The sequence below is a fragment of the Rhinolophus hipposideros genome (assembly GCF_964194185.1).
Source record: "Rhinolophus hipposideros genome assembly, chromosome: 16".
Classification (NCBI taxonomy): domain Eukaryota; kingdom Metazoa; phylum Chordata; class Mammalia; order Chiroptera; family Rhinolophidae; genus Rhinolophus; species Rhinolophus hipposideros.
The window spans coordinates 38,297,465-38,320,780 of record NC_138062.1 but is presented as its reverse complement, the minus strand read 5'-3'; the positions used below and the strand labels follow the sequence as shown (position 1 = coordinate 38,320,780).

Below are 23,316 nucleotides of genomic sequence, written 5' to 3'. Positions count from 1 at the left end.
CATCATGGTACTTGGTGGCCATTCTGCTCCCCTATTGCCCCCCCCCTCAAAACACACGCTTTTGGCCATGTCTGGAGACACTTGCTTGTCACAAATTGGGAGGAGGGCGAACTACTGGCATCTAGAGGGTGGTGACCAGGGATGCTGCTGAATGTCCTAAGATGCACAGGACAGCCCCCATCACAAAGAATCATCCAGCCCCAAATGGCAGTAGTGCAGAGGTTGGAAAACCCTGCTCTAGGGTTCTGGGGGTTTAAAATCTCTGGAGTCCTGAATTAACTGGGGAAATTCTTTACAATTCAGTCGAGTCACTTATGGAACTCTACATGACAGGCTGCATTTAAAGCGTCTGCAGTTACCATAAAAATCTCTACCCAGCCAAGTGAGTTCAGTAAGTCAAATGCACACAGCATGAAGGTGTTTTCTGCTACTTAGAGCGCAGATGGCTGGATGGAAATCAGGAAAATCCAGCCATGGCTAACAGGGTGGACCTTTATTACATCTTAAATCAGTAAATACAAAAAAAAAAAAATGAGTGGGTGATCTTTTTATCCAACAACTATTAATATATTCCTGCCCTGTAAAATCCTCAAAAGCAATCTTTATGCCTTTTTTTTTCTCCAGACAAAAATGGATCTCTGGAGCTCAGATTTGTGTTGAAACCAGCCTTAAGATCCACCTGTCCTCACCAATCAATGGATTTCTGTGTGAGCCGGAGAGGAGCATGTGGAACTTGTGACATCAGGTTCCAGCAGCTTTCTCTATGCTAGTGGGTTTTCCTGTGCTAAGGTTGTAAACACAAGGAGACACTAAGGCTTTGGGGTTAAAATTAAACTATTTGGTTTTCTTATAAAATATTCTAATGTTTAAACTTTTGATTGATCTTTTTTCATTTGGTTGTAAACTAAAATGTGTAATATGTTTGCCATTAACGGCACAAAGGACATAGTTGTGAGCAAAGCTGTACTGGGCTGAGGAAATGACTAAAGATGGTAAAGAAATAAGTGTAACTATATTTTTCATTTATATTATTAATAGATATAACCTGTATAACAATAACACCACAAAAAATGGCAAAAGGGAATAGAGTGATATAGGAGTAATGTTTCCATGTATCACTGGAATTAAGCTAATATAAATCCGAAGCTCATTCTTACAAATTAAGAAGTGTATGTTAAACAGTAGAGCAGCCCTCCCAAAAATACTTCAAAAAATATAGTGAAGTCATTTAAAAATTAAAATGCTACGTTTGGAAAAATTAATGCAATAAAAAGCTACGAAGGCAAAGGAAGAGTAGAGAAACTAAAAACAATATGAGAACTGTAGAAAACAAAGACTAAAATAGCAGGTGTACTTGCAACTATATCAATAATACTAAATGTGAATGAATTATATAATCGAAACAAGAAGAGATTGTCACCCCAAATTTTAAAAAAATCTAAATATATGCTATGTACAGGAAACACACTTTAGATTCAAAGATAAAAGTAGATTGAAAGTAAAAGCATGAGAAAAGGCACATCTGCAAACAGCATCAACATGAAAGCTGTAAAGATCATACAAATAACAGGCAAAAGGTGCATGAAAAGTGAAAAATACCACCAGAGATGTTGAGAGAAATTATAGCATGCCAAAAAGGTCCAAGCTTGTGTTCTGCATCTATAACAATCATATTTAGGAATTTATAGTCATTTTTGTTAATATTAACAAAGAAAAATATCAAATCAATAACTTAAGCTTCTAGCTTAACAGAATAGAAAAAATGTGATACCAAACCTAAAGAAGGAGAAAGGAAATAATGAAAATTAGTGCAGAAATAAATGAAATAGAAAAAAATCATAAAGAAAATCAATGAAACCAAAAGTGGTTCTATGGAAATAGTAACAAAATCAAAAAATCTTTAGCCTGATTGATCTAGAGCAAAGGGGGGAAGATTCAGATTCAAAGAATCAGAATGAAAGGGGAACTTACTAATGTCATTACAGAAATAAGAAGGATTATAAAGGAATTCAATGAATGATTATATACCAAAACTAGATAACTGAGATGAAATGGACAAAGACATAGAAAGACACAAACAACTGAAAAAGCTCAACCATAAATGGAAAATCTGAAAAACTATGTATCGTGTCAGGTGGGTACTAGACTAATTGGGGGGATCGTTTCAAAAATTGTATAAATGTCTAATGACTCTGGTGTACACCTGAAACTAATATAAAATAATATTGAATGTCAACTATAATTTTAAAAACATAGTCACAGAAATTAAAGTACAGCATAGGGAACATAGTCAATAATATTGTAATAACTATGTACAGTGTTAGGTGGTAATAGATTGTAATAACTATTGTAATATTGTCAATAATATTGTAATAACTATGTACAGTGTTAGGTGGTAATAGATTTATTGGGGTTATCACTTTGTGAGTTATATAAATATCTAATCACTATGTTGTTCCGTATACCTGAAACAAAAAAGAGGTAACAAAAAATGAATAATTGGGAAATCTGAATAGAAATATAACAAGTGAAGTGGTTGAATTAATAAATAAAACCCACCTATAAAGTAAGCGTAGGCCTAGGTGACTTCAAAACAATTCTCCATAACTTACAAAGATTAGTATGGAATAGAATGGAGAACAAATAGAATGGAGACAACCGTTCACACACATTTGCTGAGGCATACCTATTTCTTTTGTGAATGTGGATGCAAAAACCCTCAACAAATACTAGCAAACACAATCCAGCAAAAGATACAAAGACTTATACACCAAGAGGGATTTATTCCATGGTTGAAAGTTTGGGTTAACATCTCAAAATCTATTAATGTAATGAATGAGACCAATTGAGTAAAAAGCAAAAATGGCAAGATTATCTCAATAGACTCAAAGAAAATAACTGACAAAATCCAATACCCTTTCATAATTATAACACTCAGCATCCCCAGAATAACAGAACATTTTCAAACCTTGTTGTGAGCATCTGTGGAAAATCCACAGCAAATATCCTATTTGATCATGAAAGACTGAATGCTTTTCCCTGAAGACAGGGAACAAAGGAAGTCTACTCTTGTCACTTCTATTCACCAGTTTACTGGAGATTTTAGCCAGAACCATTAGGCAAGAAAAGAAAATGTGTGCAGATTAGTTAGTAAAATGTAAAACTATCTTTACTTCTATATGAGGTATCTTGTATATAGAAAGCTCTAAAGAACCCAATAAAAAAGCCTATTGGAACTAGTAATTGAGTTCAGCAAGGTGGTAGGATTCAAGATCAAAATATAAAAATCAATTGTGTATCTGTACACTTGCAATGAACAATCTGATAATGAAATTAAGAAAAGAAATACATTTACAATAGAATTAAAAGGAATAAAATACTTAAATAAATCTAACAAAATGGGTACAAGCACATACTATGAAAACTACCAAACATGGTCAAAAGAAATTAATAAATGTATAAATTGTAAAGATTCCAGTTTTGTAGATCAGAAGATGTAACATGGGTGAAATGCCATTACTCTACAAAATGATCTAGAGATTCAATGCAATGTCTGTCCTGATCCCAGCTATAATTTTTATAGAAACTGGCAAGCTGTTTCATAAATTTATGTGGAACTGCAAATGAACCAGAATTACCAAACCATTATTAGAAAAGAAAGCAAAGTAGTAGGACTAACATGTCTTGATTTCAAACTTTTGAATCAAGATAGTGTGGTACTGACACAAGGATAGACCATACAGGTCTGTAGAATAGGTTGAGATTTGAAAAATAAACCCCAATATCTATGGTCAACTGATACTTGAAAAAGGTACCCAGAATGGGGAAATAATTTTTTTTATCCTAAATATTTTTCATAAATCAGTGCTGAGCCAACTGGACAATGGCATGCAAAACAAACAAGTTGTACTGTTATATCGCACCACATACTAGAGTTTACCAAAAAGGTTCAAAGATCTGAACATCAGACAAAACTACAAAAAACTTAGATAAAGCACAGGAAAAAAATTCCTGACCTTGGATTTGGCAAAATATTGTTAGATATGACACAATAACGAAAAAATATTGATAGTTTAGACTTTGTCAAATTAATGACTTTGGTGCTTCAAAGGATACCATCCAGAAAGTGAGCACACCCTTTGGAATCCTCCTGCACCATTTCTAGGAATATAAAACTGTGTTGCCAGTTTGAAAAACAACATGGCAGTTCATCAAAAAATTAAGAACTGAGTTCTTAATCAGGACTCAAGCAGATGTATGTCTACTCGTGTTCATATTAGCATTATTCACAACAGTCGAAAGGTGGAAGTAACCCGTGTTCAACAACAGATGAATGGAGCAAAAAAAAGTTGGCACATCCATACAACAGAATATCATTCAGCTTTAAAAAGAGAGCAAATTCTGACACATGATACAATATGGATGAAAGTGAAATCAGCTTGTCATAAAACACCAAACAGTATATGATTTTATTTATGTGAGATACTGAGAATAGTCAAATTCATAGAGATAAAAGGTAGAATGGTTGTTGGCAGGAGCTGAGGTGAGGAGAGATTAATGAGTTGTGTCTAAAAGGTTCAGAGTTCCAGTTTTGCAAGCTGAAAGTAGTCCTGGAGATTGGGTTCACAATGTCAGTGTCCTCCTTACTGAATGATACACTTACAAAGTGTAAATTTTGTAGCATGTACATATCACCACAATTACAAGTAAATTTTTTAAATAATTTTTAAATTTTCAATTACAGTTGACATACTCGTACGATACATTAGTTTTAAGTGTACAACATAGTGATTAGACATTTACATAACTTATGAAGTGATCACCCTGATAAATCTAGCAACCATCTAACATCATACATAGTTATTACAATATTATTGACTGTATTCCTTATGCTATATTTTCTATCCCCCAAAAAACTGATTATTTTGTTTTTGGGGTTTTTGTTTTTCCTATTTATAGCCATATATTTTTAAATTTTGTGTTTTTCCCTTTATATACATTTTTAGAAAGATTTTTATTAAAATGTGGCTAACATATAATATTATATTAGTTTCAGGTGTACAACATAGTTTATGTACCTAAATAAGTGATCACCATGATAAGCCCAGCAACCATCTGACACCGTACCACGCTATCACAATATTATTGACTATATTCCCTATGCTGTACATTACATCCCCATAGCTTACTTGTTTTATACCTGGAAATTTGATCCTCTTACTCCCCTTCACCTTTTCCCCGTTAAAAATTTTCAATTACAGTTGACATTCTATATTATTTTATACAAGTGATTCTTTTAGGCAAGCGAGTGAAAATACAATGCATAGAATGCATAATTTTGCAAATATATCTGATAAGATATTTGTATCAAAAATATCTAAAGACCTCTTATAACTTAATTACAGAAATTCAAACAACTCAATTAAATACACCTTTTTCCAAGGCAGGTAGACAAATGGTCAAGAGCATGTAAAAAATGCTGGACATCATTACCCACGAAATGCTAAAGTGAAATGAAGTCATTAAAACCCCACTGAGATAACTACTTCACAACCACGAGGATGGCTAGAATCAAAGAGTGAGACAATAACTAATGTTGTCAAGGACACACAGAGATACTTGAACCCTCATGGGTAGTGTGATATAAAATGGTGCAGCCACTGTGAAAAACCATCTGGAAGTTTCTCAAATATTAAACTTTAGAATTACCATATGATTCCTCAATTCCTCTCAGGTATATGCCTCCCAAAATGAAAACACAGTTTGAACAAAGACTTGTACATGACATTAATAACAACATTATTTACAGTAGCCAAAAAGTGAAAACAAACCAAACGTACATTAATGGATGAATAGATAACACGTGTTTTATCCATCCAATAGAATATTATTCAGCCATAAAAATAAATGAAGTATTGAAACATGTTACAACATGATGTCTTTGAAAAAATTATGCTGTATCAATGAACTCAATCACAAAGATCATAGATAATAGAATTCCTTTCGTATGAAAGCCCTGGATAGAGAAACCTGTAGACGGAAAGTAAATTTGTGGTTGCCTAGGGCTGGGGATTAGAGAGAAAAATGAGAAGTTTGGGAACTATAGCTAAAGGGGAGAGGGTTTTTATTTTCGATGTGATAAAAATGTTCATAAATTGGGGTGATGCACACATGTGCAAACATAAAGAAAATCTTTATGTTGTACACTTTAATGAGGTGCACAGTATATGCATTATATCAATAAAAGTTGTTCATGTGTAATGAGGAGCAGGGAAAAGAAAAGGGAGGGACATGCTAGAGAGGGGCTAATTAATTTTTTTAGCAATATCTAATCCATTTAGCAATATGCAATAGCAAAAGACAGGCACTTAAAAGAATGTGCTAATGACGGATGTAAAGGTGGTTAAGACTAAACTATATACATTGGTAACAATGTTATGTCAAAGGAGTAAACACACATACAAGTTTAAGAGATCTCAATATATATTTACAATTGATCAAAAATCACTTGACTAAATACACAAATAAAATCAATAAGAAGTATCTAAAAGCAGTAATAAACTCTAGAGGTTAGCAACTATTACAATAGATGCCAAAAGCCTCACCAAACCGTAGGAAAAACAACAGTGGAAAGGTCAGGAATCAAAATCTTGCCAGGTCTGCAGCTGGGAAAGCTGAGGCGTCTCCCACTGCTGCTTACTAGTTCCCAAGATTGTTGCTGCTGTTGCCATTGCTGTTGTTGTTGCTAGAAGTTAGGGCATCTCCTGATGTTACAAGCTTCAAGCTGCGTACAAGTTTCCTAAATGCTAACCAGTTCTCAAAAAGGCTAACCGTGGAGAATAACACTGAAGAGATTGGGAACCAGCCAGATCTCACCAGGTCCGTGGCTGGAAGTCAGGGTGTCTCCTGGTGTTGTAAGCTGTATGTTGTATGAGTTCCCAAAATGTTAACATGATGAAGAATCACCAATGACAAATGACAAAATGACGAAATGCACACTGCCAACTGAAGTCTGTGATACATTTTTTCAGATGTACCTTAGAGCCAAGCTCCTTGTTCCTGCCTCCCCCTCAGGGAATGGCCAGTTCTGGGAGGGTCCAGGAGGTACTGTGATACAAATATTGTTTATCTGGCTGAAGAGCCAGTTCATTCGGACAAACAATATTTACTGTTTTTGCCTGGGATCATTGGCCCAAGGCCTTCCAAATCCTGGCAACATGCCTGTTACGTCATTCTGATATAACTCAGTTACTTTTTCTACCTCATCAGCTGATGTGGGCAAAACAAGACAGAAAGCAACATCATCCTATATCTCTCCTGCCAGGAAAACGATGAGGGAGAAATTCTCTTAACCCTAAGCTAATCGATACCACATGTGCAGTCTCTCATGGGAGGGAACAAAAAGCTGACAGACGAAAGCTAACTATTACCTCACATGCAGTCCTCCACATGTGAGGGGACAAACAGACAAAACTCACATGCAGTCCTCCACATGTGAGGGGACAAACAGACAAACCTCACATGCATTCTTCCACATGCAAGGGAACAAAAAGCTAACCAGTACCTCACATACAGTCTCTCATCTGGGGGAACAAAGGTACAAAAAAACTAACAGACAAAACCTCACATCAGCCAATGAAGGCAAATTTTCCTAACATCTTTCCCACATCATGTAAATAAATAAATGCATTAAGAGTTTTACAGTCCAGTCTCTCAGGCATATTAGTATTTCCATGTTAATGAACACATCCATCACCTCACATAGTTACATTTTTGTCTGTGTTATTAGAACGCTTAAGTCACTATTTTAGCAAATTTCAAGTATTCTATACACTATATGCATATCAAATCACGTAATCTTTAAATATAGACAATTTTATTAGTCAATTACCCCTCAATAAATCTGGAAGGAAAAAGTTTCCAGCTGCATCCCATATTTACATAACCATTTATTGTTATTCTTAATATAACTAAAAATAGAAATCAATTGTCTTATGGATATTCCAGTTGTTTGCATTTCAAGGTTCTCTAGGGACTGATGGAAAAACTGATCTAAATTAAATTTTCTTTAGTGTAAAATGTACGGCTGAGAATGTAATGAACACATCTTACATCCTATGGTTAGACTGAGAAGAGTTCTAGTCCCCAGGATGCAGGTTTCAACTTCCCACCAGAGCCGAGTGCTCTGAGACTCTTTCCCTTAAGGATCAAATGAGTGGAGGTGGGAGGAAATGGGTGGAAGGCTCAGTGCTGTGAAGGATCAAAGACTAAAATGGAGCCAGACTCTATTACAGATGGTGAAGTCACATTTAAGTGTCTGCATTTCTAAACAAGGGTCTCAGTTCCATGAGTGGACTAACAGCCTTACTGCCAAGCCCTTGACTCCTGGAGGATACAGGATCCTCTTGTTCTGGTGTAGCCTGGCCTGGCCTCTCTCCTGTTCTGCTCTTATGTCCTCCATCTGGAAACGGAATCAGGATTCCCCGTGCACACCTGTGCCCTCTGGTTCACAAAGAGCTGGGGGGAAACAACAAAGGCAGAACTGAAACTTGAACCTTCTATGCCTCTAAGAAGCTGAGAATGGGAGAGTTTCAGATAGTACTGAAGTTTGCCTGCAAGTAGAGAATTGAGAGTGTGTGCAACGCTTATTTTCTTTTATCTGGGCAAAAGCTGAAACACATTCCTTGGAAGAGAGCTATTGCTGCCTGTTTTATGAAAAAACTTTTCGTTCTGAGGGCTGTAGTGAATGGATGAATGTACATCTATTCACCACATGCCTGCATCCGTGGTGCAGGATTATACCTGCACCTTTTAAACTCTTTTAAAAATATATAAAACACAAAATTAAAGTTGCTGTCAGTCTTAGTATTGTACATTATTTGCAAAAACAACTGTTACCGTTTTATTGTTCTGAGTAACTGACAAAGCAGAAACAACTCAGTTTTTGTAGTAAAGGCATCACATGCAAACAAAATCAATGAAAAAGTCAAATGGTTTGTCTCATTTTCCAAGAGGCACAACTCCAGCTGAAATACAAATGTGGTTTAACACTGTATCTTAGGCAATCATTTTTTCCCTTCTCCTGTTTTGTATTTATTTTATTTATTTGTAATCTGATTTAAAACAATCAGATTTAGTTGGTTAATTTTACCTATGTAATAACTTGACATGATGGAGGAAAACAACCTTTAAAGGGATTGTGTCTGGTTTGATTCACTTAGAAATTTAATTTTCTTATAACTTAAGTGCAATAAAGTGTGTGTTTTCGTGTTAAAAAACAAGATAAAAAAACAACAACAAAACTACACAGGCAGCCCCAGGATTACAAAAATTCTGTTTATGCAAATATCCCAGGCTGGGTTGTGTTCCCGCCTACCAGGGTAAGCTGTTTCAGCCGCGCCGGAGTTCTCTAGCTGGCTGTCACTCAGCCTTGGGACTTGTCCAATCAGGAGCATCCCTGGGACAAGTAGGTGGGGCAACGCACCTCAATGGCATGTACATCCCTACTGGCTCCAGAGGCGCTTAGGCTGGAGTGTGGGCTTCCCTTCACGGTCCCTAGTGGGTCGGCTGCGGCGTCTGTCGCGCTGTGATCTGTAATGGTCGTGGGAGTCGTAGGAAGGATTCAGGGAGACCAGGAAACAGAAATGGTGAGTGTGCTGTGCGGATGCAGGCAGGGGAGGAGGGGCGGGTTGGAACCGGTCGAAACCGGCTATGGCGGGACCGGCCTCCCTATGGTCACCTGGGAAGTCTGAGGACCTGAGTCCATTGGGGGCGCTGCGGGGACCTCAGTCCCCTCCCGCAGGGAGCGTGGGGGTTGGTTCGGCATTTGCTCCCTCCAGTCCTGTCCTTTCACAGCGCACCGTGCCTTTGGCCCCGGCCCGGAGCCTCTCAGGTCCGCCCTGCGCCCTCAGCCCCGCGTCACCCTAGATGGTGCAGTGGTCAGGGGGAGGGTCATCAAAGGACAGTCCTGACGCGGTCTGTGGGGTTCGTGGGTAAGAGGAGCTGTGGCTTGTGGGGTCCCCAGTATGGATGAAAAAGGAGTGCTGTAATCTAACCGAAAGTAACCTCACAGGGTGATCTGATCGTGAATTCCTAACTGGGAAGGTCACGGTGGGTAGTGACGCCCAGGCACGTAACTCTTAGCAAAAGGTTTATCTTTGCCTTAAGCAAGCTCTGTCCATTGTTCTTGTCCATTTAGGTTAACACACCTTTGAAATGCCTCTTTTTCCAGAAGTCTTAAAAATAACCACCCTCCAGAGAGCACAGAATCTTGTTAATTGTCCTGTAATCCAATCCCAGCCTTACTCTCCCACGGTCAGGCAATTCCAAATGCATAAAAGAACTGCAAACTGTCATTGTAAGAGGCGTTTTTCTCAAGTCTATTGAGATTTTGCTTCCAGGCTTATTCTCTGTTTGGATCTAATAAATACACAAAATTTTTCTATAAGTTTGGACATTCATTAATTGGACACCAGTCCTTCCTGTGCCCCAGGGGGACCCGTTTTCTCCTGAATTTTTCAAATGTTTGTGCTGCTGGGTCTCAAATCCACACCTCTGTGCCCCTGGCCTAGCTCTTCCTAAGACCAATCTCTAAATTTTTAAAGAGTTATTGTTTTCTCTGTGGATATTTTACATGAGAGGAAAGCCGAGAGTAACCAACTAGAAAACTTGAAATCCCCCTTCTTCTCCCCTGGGCACAGACGTCCTACTCCCAGGAAGTCATTCTGGTGGAGATTCCTCTTCGGAAACTTTCCTGAGTGTTCTCTCCTGTCAGCACTGCCTCTCCGTGGGTTTGTCACCTTGAAAAGATTTGATGAGTTACTTAAGTCTCTATTTTTTAAATAGGGGTATAATTTGTTTAATAGAGCATGAAAACAGTATACAATAGTTCCAAACAGGCAAGAAAGAGGTGAATTTCAGAAAAATAAAATGTTCCAGTATTGCATTCCATTTGTGTAGAATGCTTTCATCCATCTTCCCCAGAGTATGTGTAGTAAATTTGTGAGGTCTGTTTTTTACTTCTGGGTATTTTCAAATCAAATTGCAGGGTTTAGACTTAAAGAGCAGAAGTGCTCAAGTGTGATTATTTACAAATCAGTTTTTTTCCCTGGAAATATAATTAACTGACATCTTTTTCTGAAAAGAATAGATATTAGTAGTTTTCTGATTGAGCTACTGAAAGACCCTTACAATTTTCTTCCTTCCTTTCCATATAAAAGCCTGATGTAAGTGATGGTGGTCCCTAGCATCTAGAGTGGGGAGAGGCCTGTGGTCAGTGACCCAGGCTAAGGTCCTGGAGCTGCAAAGGGAAGTACTTGAAGGCTCAGTGGTTCTTCCTGGAGAATCTTCCCTGCAGGTGTCCTACCTGCTCACATCCACTGTGGAGGGGCCTTTACCCTGAGAGAAGCTGCAGCCCTGGAGAGCTGGGGGTGCTGTGTAGAAGGAGGGAGGAAGTGATGATGTATGTGCATTCGGAGGTTGTGGTTGTAGTTTTTTTGGCCTTGACATTTTTAGATCTTATGGTTGAGTTTTGTATCCAGTGTAGGCACAGAGTGTGATTTTTGCACATTGAGAACTCTGGAAAGATCAGTTCTGTCTCATGAACAGAGGGTTTATGAATTGGGGGATTCATTTGGGTCAGAACCTTAAACTGAATCAGGCTGAGAATTTCCTCACTGTGAGAATGGAAGCCTGGGGGAGGGAGCACTTACATGCTTACAGGAGCGGTATGTGTGGAGCTCCCAGACAGAGTTCATTCCTGGGACTGCTCAAGTGTCCCTCCCTTTTCCCCAGGGACTGACCCACTCCAGGGGTTCTGTCTCAACCTAGTGTGTCTAGACCCCAAGCGTGGGGATGTGTTTAACTTTCTGAACATGGGTTTTTCTTAACTGTGGGTAAGCAGGCTGCTTACCTGTTTTGATTCCAATGTTTGTGATCCTTTTCACTGGATTCCTTTAACCATTGGCTATTGTAGCCCTTTCATTTTCATTTCCATTAGCAGCTGGGCTTTTAACATATAACTGAAGGAAACAATGTGAATGAGGCAAGATTGATTGTGGCAATAAATATAATTTTGGTTCCATATAGGCAAGAAGACGAGGTGGGTGTTTTTAAGTTCTCAGGTGCATTTTCCATTTTCAGGTCAGTTTTGTATGTGTTCTTCCCTAGAGAACTTTGACATGTAAAAGGCTATACTATTCTTAAGGTAAATGAACTCCTGTTTTAATAGATATGAGGGGGAAAATTGAATTTTTATTTTCATTGGTATGAGGAAACATCAAAGCTTATGTAAATCTTTGAAATTTCTAGTATAGGGCTAAATTGCAAACCCCTAATCCATTTAATATTCTATTTACTCTTAAAAATATCCAGTGTGAAATATAATGGATGGAAAAGTATTATAATGCCCCTTGGGGTTTTTTTTAGTTAGAAAAGGATTTGTAAATTTTTTATACTCTGCAGTTTTATAGCATTTACTGTTTAAAGGATCAAATCTTGGAGTAAATGGTTTCCTATGTAGAAAAGTTAAAGTTCAATTAATTTTAAAAAACAGTTAATAATGATGATTAATCATGGGAAATATCGTATATATAAACTTCTTTCCTTTTAAATAATGAATGGGAACGTTTTTAAAAATGCCTTACAAAGCTCACTTAGAAGATCACTGCCCACATGTCCTGCTCCTCTGCTCTGCTTACTCCATCCACCTTCCAGTAACCAGGTTTGAGCAGTTGTAGGTGTTTCTTTATATAAAACAAGACAGTGTGAATGCCTATTTTTCATGTGTGTGTTCTTTTTTTTTTTTTTTTTTTTTTTTTTACAAATGTAAAGATTTGTTTTATTTCTACTGGGGGAAGGAAGAGGATAAATAGAACTGTTTTCCAGTTTGCTCTCCACTGTATACACACATATCCACACGCATACATAAACATATGTACACCAAAAATACCCCAAACAAAAAAATGAAAGAAAAGGCCAAGAATCAAAAATCAAAACACCCTCAAACTGCATCAGTACTTCATATTTTGACCAAAAGAACAGATCCTGGGAGGAAGTGCAAAATGCAAAATCAAATGACAAAAAAATATGCTGAACAAACAGCATTATTAATATACAAAATATTTATATCACTGAACTAGTAACAGTTGCTGTTCTCCGTGTCTGTACAACTTTGGAACCACAAGCTGGTCTGTTAAATCTAGTCCATGCCAGCTTCCAAAAACCAGAAGAGATTTTAGTTAGCTTCATTTTTGATGCCTCATCAAAATTTTCTACAAGATCTGGAACATTCTCCTCCTCCTTGTCAGTATCTTCTGGTTTTGGTGCTTTGCTATCCAACATTTGCCGAGGGACCTGTTCAGCTAACTTCCTAAGACTTGTTAACGCTATCAGCACCAAGTTGACTTAATGTTCCAGGTAGCGTCTCTGTGATTGGTTTGGTTTCTGCATGACCAGTAATTGCAAAGGTATTAGCAGAAAGGGAAGCTTGGACTTTGGGATTGTTGAAATGAATAACTGTCCCATCAACTTTAATCATGTTTATCTCTTCAATACCAGCTATATTATTCACAGCCAGTATTTTTAGAGAACGCTGAAATTTTTTGTCATCAGCTGTAACTGTTCCATGTACCACCTTCTTTCTGTGACCTGCCCCCTATCTGGACCTGAGCCTGAAGTTTGGCTAACTTTTCTTGATTCATGCTGTTGGTAAATGTGAAGCTAGGAGGGTCCTCCAACACCAGCACGCGGCAAGAGCCTTATGTTTGTTCTTATAATGAGTAGTACAGGTTCACCTATTTGATATTTGACTCCTGAAAACTTAAGCCCCACCCTTCCCACTCTCCCTCCTGCTTCTTACCTGTCAGGCTGATGAGAAGCCTCGAGGCTCCTGCACTGGGAGCTGCTGGGAGCTGGGGAGCCCTCCTGTGAGCTGTGCTGCCCTGCGCTATATCGTGGACCCACCCAGCCTGGGGTCTGTATACAGAGGACTCTGAGTTGATAATATGCTGTCCTTTGGGAGCAGTAGTGTGGGAGTGGGGTTCTCCTTATAGTGGTTTTGGGTAGATGTCTTGGCTGGAACCTCTCTGTGTGTTTCGCATGAAGATGTGACTAGGCTGAGTTCTTCCCCACAGTAGGATGGGCCTACGGGAGAAGGAGGATGATTGTACCCCCTGAAGGAGGTGAACTCATCAGATGCTCACTCCTTAAAGAGCAGGTATTTCAGAGAAAAAGAAAGAAGAGACAGGGAAGGCAGCCAGAGTTGGTGGGCTTTGTCCACTCTTCTGATACCAAAGGGTTCCCCGGGTTCCTTCAGTGCCTCTGCTGCTGCTGCCCCTGCCTCTACTGCAGCCCAGATCCGGCTGTTGGGGACAACACCCATGGCCTCACTGGGGCACAGCGAAGGATTAGTTCAAACAGGACTTAAGCCCAGGATCCTTAAATTCTACACAGCAGCCATTTCCATGGGGGAGGCCTGTAACCCAGATGGTGCTGATTTGGGGCCCTCTGGAGGAAGAAATGATAAATATCAGGGTAGGGGGGACACCCACTCTGTCAATGTTTACCCAGTGATCTAACATACAAAATAGGAAAGGACAGGAGAGGGAACAAAAGGAAAAGTGTATTGAAAAGGGTTCACAATTTGACCCAACTGTAAATCCAAAATATACTAAAGGAATTTACATAATGAAAAACGGTAAAAGGGGACTCCTTAGCTTTTGAGCCTCTAAAACAGGTTTTGAATGAATGTTGCCACCTCCTGTAACACAGTAATTGATAAACCCTCACACAATTACTCAGTGCTAGGTCTCAAATTCGTTACACCTGGGATCTCAATAAATTGAAGCAAGGTTGTCCCCCATAGTCTTAGGGAAATTACTGAATATAATATAGATGACACAATGGTGTACCTCACCTTAAACATCAGAAATCTTTGCCTTTTTTCACACAGTACCTATTCTCTTGAAATACCCCATAGTAATTGTTGTTGTTGTTGTTTTTTTGTCTCTTCGTTAGACTTTGCTGAAATAAGTTTTTTTGAGTACAGGCAATGTTAAGAACAGAGTATTTGGGCATATTTCAAAATATCGTGTTTATTATCTCTTTCCCAATTTTGGAGACACTGGGTTGTCCTATGACCAAATTCTTTGATAAATCCAAGAAGAGAAGTTCATTTCATGTTTTTCTTTCCCCCCTGTGAATTTGGGAATGACAACTTCTGAGTTACTTAAATGCCATACCGGAAACTGGCAATCACCTGCTCTTGTTTTATTTATTTATTTATGCTTTGTTTGTTTGTTTGTTTTAGTTTCATGTGTACAAAACAACATAGTGATTAGACATTTACACCCCTCACAAAGTGATAACCCTAACAAGACTGCCCATCTGACACTGTATGTAGCTATTAAAATACCATAATAATGGTATAATCCCTATGCTGTACTTTACATCCCATGACTACACTTTTTAAATTTATAGTTGACATCCAATATTATTTTAGATTAGTTTTAGGTGCACAGAATAGTGGTTAGGCATTTATATAATTTATGAAGTGATCCCCCTGATAAGCCCAGTACCCATCTGACACCCTACATACTCTTTACATGTTTGATTATATTCCACATACTGTATGTCACATCCCCATGACTATTTTGTAATTACCAATTTGTACTTTCTAATCCCCTCATCTTTCTCACCTGCCCCTCTCCCCATCCTAACCCCCATCCCATTTAGCAACCATTAGTTTGTTCTTTATATCTGTGAGTCTATTTCTGTTTCTTTCTTTTTTTAAAAAATTTATTGGGTGACAATTGTTAATGAAATTACATAGTTTCAGGTGTACAATTCTGTATTACACTATTTCTGTTTCGTTTGTTCATTTATTCTGTTCTTTAGATTCCACGTATATATAAGTGAGGTCATACAATATTTGTCTTTCTCAGTCTGACTTTTTTCACTTTCCTGCTCTAGTTCTTGATGATTGATGGCTGATGGCTTTAGAGCCCCTGTGCCCCACATCTATACAAGGTGATAAGAAACCTTGGTGCTCCCTCCTTTGTGGTAGCAAGTGATTGAATCCACACAAGCTCACCCTAGCCCACACCCTAACCTCAATAATAATAAAAAAACAAATCTGTACACCTTTCCTTTCTCTCACAGGCTATTTCATGCATGCTTGAGAGGCCTGCTTTACTCTCCCCAGAGACCTCAATTATAGAAGCAATAACTTCTTTCATACCCTAGTGGCCGAGTGTGGTGTCATCATCTACCCTCCCATGCTCAGAGGCTGAGCTCTCATGTTCCTTTACTCCACGGGGGAGCTTGGACATGACAGAAGAAGGGAGGGCGGCCTCTAGGGTGCCTGGTCAGAAAAACTTCCTCTTGACTGGGGAGTGGAGATGTTGTGTTCCTTTGGAGGAAAGCACTGCTGACACCTGTCTGTATTTTATAATCATGAGCAAGTTCACCATCACACCATTGTGAATGTCAGTGCACTCTCTTCCAGTTGTTACCATAGACCCAAAGGGCCCACTTGCCTACATGCACTCAAGCCAAATACCATACGAGCAGGAGATTGTGGCAAAGAAAGTAAAGGTTTATTGAAGAAGTTGGTGCCAAGTCTGGAGACAGAGGTGGGCCTGTGCTCTCAAAAACCTGGCTCCCCTATCTCCTCTAATGGCTGGGTTATAGCAGGGCAAAGTCATTAATCATGGTTACTATGGGAGCTGGGGTCATGAGCTCTACTGATTGGTCAGGGATAAGGCAGGGAGCATTTGGTCATGGCTTTAGGTCCTGGTGTCAGTCATTGATTGCCTTGTTCAATCTCATTTCCAGGGGATGTGGACTGTGGTCCCGTTCAGCTTTCATAAGTCCAGAGCTGAAACATAAGTGAAGCCAAGCTGATACTTTATTTTTAAAACCTTATTCTAGTTAGATGTTTGGCTATTATATCATGGTCATGGTTGATAGACGTGAAGTTTTATTCGTAAATGAATTTGGTGTTGACCAGAACCTAATGTGCTATGGGCTTAATGATTAAAAGGCAGGGACATACAATATATGTACAGGCAGGAGGATCTGGGGAAAGAATGCAAGTGAGTAATGGTTCTATCTGAATAAACAAAACTAGCTTGGATTAAAGCAAAATGCATGTTAAAGAACTGAAGTTCATGGATAATTACAGTCTAAAGCTCTTAACCATATCCTCAATGTCAGCAGGACCCAGGGTAGACTATTATGGTTGTACTGGAAAGAGAACTTCTGGCTATTATTATCTCAGTGTATGTGTCTATGTGTGCCAAAAATTGATTGGAAGCAGCCCTGAACACATGAGTACAGGGATTTGGTGGCCTAACTTGTCATGCCTTCTTCCTTGTCTGAGTTCTAAGTTTGAAATAACTTTCTAGACAATCAAATTAGACAGAGGGAGAAAGGGAGAACTGAATCTGTGATAAATATTACACAAGGTAAAAGCAATCCTTCTGCACAAGAATGTTTCCACTCAGCCCCATGCATATGGTTACTTCTAATGTCCTGGAAGAATTTAGGATATCATGGTGAGCTGGGCTTTGTTAACAGTTGTATTTCCACAGGCCTCCTGGATTGTCATGTTTGGTGATGGGAATAGAACAAAAACCTTGTAGCTCTTCACTATGTTTTTATTTGTTAAAACTTTATGCAAATGTTAACATCTGCCTCGTGGAGTGCCATAAGTGGTGGACAGTAACGAAAGAGATGAAAGAATTTTTCTCAAGGAATTGATGACCTTAAAATGATAATACTTGATTCACTTGAACAGCATTTCTATTTTTTTCCCAACATTCTCTGAAACCTGCCATTAGAAAAAAAATAAGATGTAATGTGATCACAGTAAGAATGTGTAAATAATTTCAACGTGTTCATAATGCTGTTAAATTTATGAGGAAGTAGTTGTGTTCAGAGATTAAGTTTCTGATGATCTAGTCATAGAATCAATATTTGGAGACAGCAGAATCATACATAACCTTCCTATAAATGAAGTCTAGGTGTCTAATGCTGTCAGTCTCACACGTCATATTGTACACATATTTGGGGTGTTTTAGGACTCAGTGACCTTTGAGGATGTGGCTGTGACCTTCACCTTGGAGGAGTGGGCCTTACTGGATCCTTCACAGAAAAAACTCTACAGAGATGTGATGCGGGAAACCTTCAGGAACCTGGCCTCAGTAGGTAAGGATGACAAGTTATCTTTATTTTGTCAATCAGAGGACAAGAGTTTCTTACCCATCAACATGGAAAGATGTTTAATTTCTAAGATGTGTAATGTGGGAAGGGAGGACATTGGTAAGTAAACTTGGCATTGTCACAGCTCATCATAGAACTAGAATCTAACAATTTTTCTGTAAATTCTAATACTTTGGAATCATTTTTTGGGGGGTCTGCATTTTAGGAAAGAAATGGGAAGACCATGACATTGAAGATCAGTACAAAAACCAGGGGAGAAAACGAAGGTGAGTCATACAATAGAAAGTAGTGTCTCAGGTGAGAAACTCATTGTGCTGTGAAATTTTAAAAAGAAGCAACCAAAACAACTCCATCTTCAAATTTATTCTTAGAAAAATTCCACAAAATTACTGTCTTGTATGTGACATAGATGTTTAGTGTTTGAAAAGTAGTTCAAATGGAAAACAGCATTAATAAACCCTATATTTGCATATCACACTTTTGATAATAACAACACTGAAGTCTTCTTGCTGAACATTCAGTACATGTATTGAATTTCAAATCATTCATTCAGTCAAGGGGAAAACCTACAATTTTGCTGTAAATCTTGAAAATATAGTTCAGATATTCTCATGATTATAAAATCATTAATGAAGAATTCACTAGTAATGTGCTTCTCAATTTTTACAGAATTCCAATGTTAGAGAGAGTCTGTGAAGGTGAAAAGAGTAGTCAACGTGGAGAAAATTTCAGCCTTATTCCAAATCTCAGTCTAAAGAAGAAAACTATTTCTGAATTAAAACTATGGGAACATAGTATGTGTGGAAAAATCTTTGAGCATCATTCATCTCATAACACGCACATCAGATATCACATTGGACACAAGCCATATGAGTATCAAAATTATGGAGACAAGCTATATAATTATGACATATGTGGCGGAGCCTTCAGCTATCTCCAATGTTTTGACAAACATGAAAGAAATCAAAATGGAGAAAAAACCTATAAATGTAAGGAATGTGGGAAAACCTTTAGTTCTTCAACTTCACTTCAAATACATGAAAGATCCCACACTGGAGAAAAACCCTATGAATGTAAACAATGCAGTAAAGCTTTCAGTTGTCTCAGTTCTCTTCGACGTCATGAAAAAATTCACACTGGAGAGAAACCCTATGAATGTAAGGACTGTGGAAAAGCCTTCAGATATTATCAAAATTATCGAAGACATGAAAGTAAATTCATTGGAGAGAAGCCTTATGAATGTAAGGAATGTGGAAAAGCTTTCATATGTTATCAAAGTTTTCGAAGACATGAAAGAAATCATGGTGGAATGAAACCATACATATGTAAGGAATGTGGCAAAACATTTAATTGTCTCCGTTATCTTCGAAAACATGAAAGAAATCACACTGGAAAGAAACCCTATGAATGTAAAAAATGTAGTAAAGCATTTAGGTATCCCAGTGATCTTCAAAAACATGAAAGAAATCACACTGGAGAGAAACCCTTTGAATGTACGGAATGTGGTAAAGCCTACAGAGATTACAGTTCCTTACAAACACATGAAAAAACTCATACTGGAGAGAAACCCTTTGAGTGTAGGGAATGTGGTAAAGCTTTCAGTTCTCATCAATGTGTTCAAATCCATGAAAGGAATCACACTGGAGAGAAACCCTATGAATGTAAAATATGTAGCAAAACATTTGGTTATCCCAGTTCTCTTCGATATCATAAGAGAACACATACTGGAGAGAAATCTTATGAATGTAAGGAATGTGGTAAAGCATATAGATACCTCAGTTCCTTACGAATACACCAACGAATTCATACTGGAGAGAAACCTTATGAATGTAAGGAGTGTGGGAAAGCCTACAGATGTTATCAAAGTTTCCAAACACATGAAAGTAATCACACTGGAGAGAAACCATATGTATGTAAAAAGTGTAGTAAAGCATTTAGTTGTCTCCATTATCTTCGAAAACATGAAATAAATCACACTGGAAAGAAACCCTATAAATGTAAAAAATGTAATAAAGCATTCAGGTATCCCAGTGATCTTCAAAAACATGAAAAAAATCACACTGAAGAGAAACCCTTTGAATGTAAGGAATGTGGTAAAGCCTACAGAGATAGCTGTTCCTTACAGACACACGAAAAAACTCATACCGGAGAGAAACCCTTTGAGTGTAAGGAATGTGGAAAAGCCTTCAGATGTTATCAAAGTTTTCAAACACATGTAAGAAATCACACTGGAGAGAAACCATATGTATGTAAAAAATGTAGTAAAGCATTTACTTGTCTCCGTTATCTTCGGAAACATGAAAGAACTCATACTGGGGAGAACTTGATGAATGTAAGCAATGTAGAAAAGTCTTCATTTATCACACAACCTATTGAAAATGTGAAAATGTACACTGGAGAAAAACCTTATTAATGTGCAGAATGTGGGAAAGGCTTCAGTTATCCCACTTTCCTTCAAAAGCATAAAAGGACTCACTGCATAAAAACTCTTTGAGTGTAAACAGCATGGGAAAGACTTGAATTGGTCCACATTCTTACAAGTGAAAATTCCCCCACCAAAAAAGAAATTAAAATGTAAGTAACGTGAGAAAGCTTGATAGATATTAATCCATGTATAATGTGCTAGAAAGTTGTCAACATGAAAGAGTTCTCATTGATGTTGTAAACATAGTGTGTATTGAACCTTTTATTACAATGCATCATTGGACCTGTGGATTTCTAATGACTTTCAGAAATGAATATTCACATGAAATAATGAGAGTTGTCTTTCAATAATAGTACATAATATTAATAGGTAGTGCATTTCCTTAAAGCATTTAATACTTTCTCTCCATTTTGATGCCTGTTAGATACATGGGAAAATTGAAGTGTACTTTTTATATGCAGTTAGGTTAAACATTTTTTATAATTTTTTTTTTGTTCTGTGTTAGGGGACCTTTGAAAAATGACAGTTAGGTGTTTGGGTTTTCCTAGTGGCTTGTGGCGATTCTTTATATCCCTAGTTCATTATATATATTCTATCTTTCCCTCTGACAAAGCTCCTTTGTTGTGGTGATAAATATAGGAACCTTTTTCTAAAAAATTGCAATAAATTTTATGTATGAAAAGTTTAGGAAAAAATATAGTTTTGTGAATTATTTTCATATATGGCCTTTTGCTTTCTGTCCTTCCTTTGGGTTAATATTTTGTGAGTAGACTTTGAAATAAGAAGAGGGACCTGTGATAGGGCAACAAAATCTAGAGCTGGAGATTTTCCCTCCCATTGGGTAATGGTAGGAGCTTGATTTTCAGAATCCATCTCCTTTAGGGTCCTTGTTAGTATTTATTAATGGCCTCATTTGTACGAGATTTGGAAGGCAAAAACAAAGAAGACTTTAGTCAGATTTTGAAGCCCCATTCACACTGACAGATACGAGTTGTGATCAAACAATGCAGTGAATGTTTAAATAAAAAAAATTATCACAGTAAAAGACACATTGCCATTAATCTCCCTCAGAATTCTCCCCCTTGCTTTGAACACACTTATCCCATCATTCTTGCCACTTTCTGAAGCAGTTCTGGAAGTCCTTTTTTGTGAGTGTCTTTAGTTGTGCTGTCGTGGCTGCCTTGTTGTCCTGAATCATTTTGATTTTGAGGAAGAGCCAGAAGTTGCACAGTGCAAGATCTGATCAATAAGATGGATGAGGAAACACCACAATGCTTTTCTTTGACAGAAATTGCCGTATAATTTTTTTATTTGATAGGAGTGTTATGTGACATGGAGCATTGTCATGATGGATGATGATTTATGGCACACTTTAAAATACACCTTCTCTCAACCATAGCTCACACCTGACTGACTGCATCGAACAAGTTGAAACTAATCATACACTGTTACTAAGGTCCAGGCAATGCTTCCCATATTGAAGATCCCTGCCTTCCCGTTGGATGGCACTTGGTAGCAGCATTCACCATATTTCTTGATCACAGTGGAAAACCTCCATTTCACACTTTGCTTGTGATATGGCAATTTCTGTCAAATAGCCACGACAGCGCAATTACAGATACTCATGAAAGAGGACTTCCAGAAATGCTCCAGAAAGTGATAAGAACAATGGGATAAATGTGTTCGAAGCAAGGGGGAGTATTTTGAGGGGGCTTAATGGCAATGTGTCTTTTACTGTAATTTTTCTAAAAATTTAAACATTCTCCATATTGTTTTTCATCACACCTTCGTACATAGGAGCTTTCGTTGACACCATCTTCCAGCCCATTACTTGGATTCTTTGCCTTCCAATCAAGACTAACCTCAGAACCACCACCAACTGTCTGATACTTATTTTCTGAGAGGTATAGGTTTCCACTGATGTCTTCACAAATTTCACACCAAAGATCCATCAGAATTAGGACTTTTCTGTCAGCCCTCTGTGTCCACCAGGAAACTGATTCAGACTTTCATGCCTATGTCTGATTCCCCTCTTCTCTTGATTTTATCCATATAATGTATGAATTGTATAGGAAACTATGCTGTTAACAGTGCTAGTATACTTTCCTGATTCACTGTGACACCTGCAATGGTGCTAGTGAAAAAGGACACCTGTCAGGAAGACTGGATGTTTTTCTTTTTCTTGTTGCTGAATATAATCCCTCAATATGCTTTCAATCATGTTAGATTGTATGTGATTAAAAGTACATGTATTTTCTTGTCAAATGAATACTTCTGTAGGTATTTCATAAAAATATTAACTGTTTTCTGAGCTCTTGTATGCTAACAAATACTGTGTTTTCCATTTCCTGAGAAAATATTTTAAAATGTTCCATTATAGTTAAGGATTTTCAAATAAACTTTGTAATTTTCTTCATTAATCATTTTCCTTTATGGGTTAATTTTGTGTGCATTCAAGTTTGGGCAATTTTTCTTCAGACATATTTTTCTTTTATAGTTACAATATTTGTCATGTTTAATTGTCATTCCCTCTTAATACAAAAATCATGGTTTTCTCAGTACCCTATTGTCTGTGACCTGTAGGATCACGATTGTAGTCAGAGAGAGGAGTGTGGAATTCTAATAAGAATGACCACAAAATGCACGTGATGGTGGGGTGTAACATAAAA

The 23,316-nt window shown here is 37.8% G+C and overlaps 1 protein-coding gene and 1 pseudogene across 2 annotated transcripts; one reads left to right on the top strand and one right to left on the bottom strand.

The window, feature by feature from the left end:
- Positions 1-9,468: 9,468 nt before the first annotated feature.
- On the top strand, positions 9,469-23,063 carry LOC308509053 (uncharacterized protein). The gene is made up of 4 exons (XM_081076663.1): positions 9,469-9,647; positions 18,081-18,207; positions 18,428-18,488; positions 18,892-23,063. The coding sequence occupies exons 1-4, from the start codon at positions 9,597-9,599 to the stop codon at positions 20,633-20,635; spliced, it is 1,983 nt and encodes a 660-aa protein (XP_080932789.1). The 5' UTR covers positions 9,469-9,596; the 3' UTR covers positions 20,636-23,063.
- Positions 9,786-13,706, bottom strand: LOC308508958 (transcription factor BTF3 homolog 4-like; annotated as a pseudogene). Its single transcript has 2 exons — positions 13,168-13,706; positions 9,786-9,923 (listed from the first exon to the last, which is right to left on the bottom strand). The product of its transcript is annotated as a transcription factor BTF3 homolog 4-like (transcript).
- Positions 23,064-23,316: the final 253 nt, after the last annotated feature.

Excerpts from the sequence above, each read along its gene's own strand:
- LOC308509053 (XM_081076663.1), top strand. The coding sequence starts at position 9,597 with ATGGTCGTGGGAGTCGTAGGAAGGATTCAGGGAGACCAGGAAACAGAA. Across the intron at positions 9,648-18,080 it reads GAGACCAGGAAACAGAAATG|GACTCAGTGACCTTTGAGGA; the intron begins GTGAGTGTGCTG and ends GGGGTGTTTTAG. Across the intron at positions 18,208-18,427 it reads CAGGAACCTGGCCTCAGTAG|GAAAGAAATGGGAAGACCAT; the intron begins GTAAGGATGACA and ends TCTGCATTTTAG.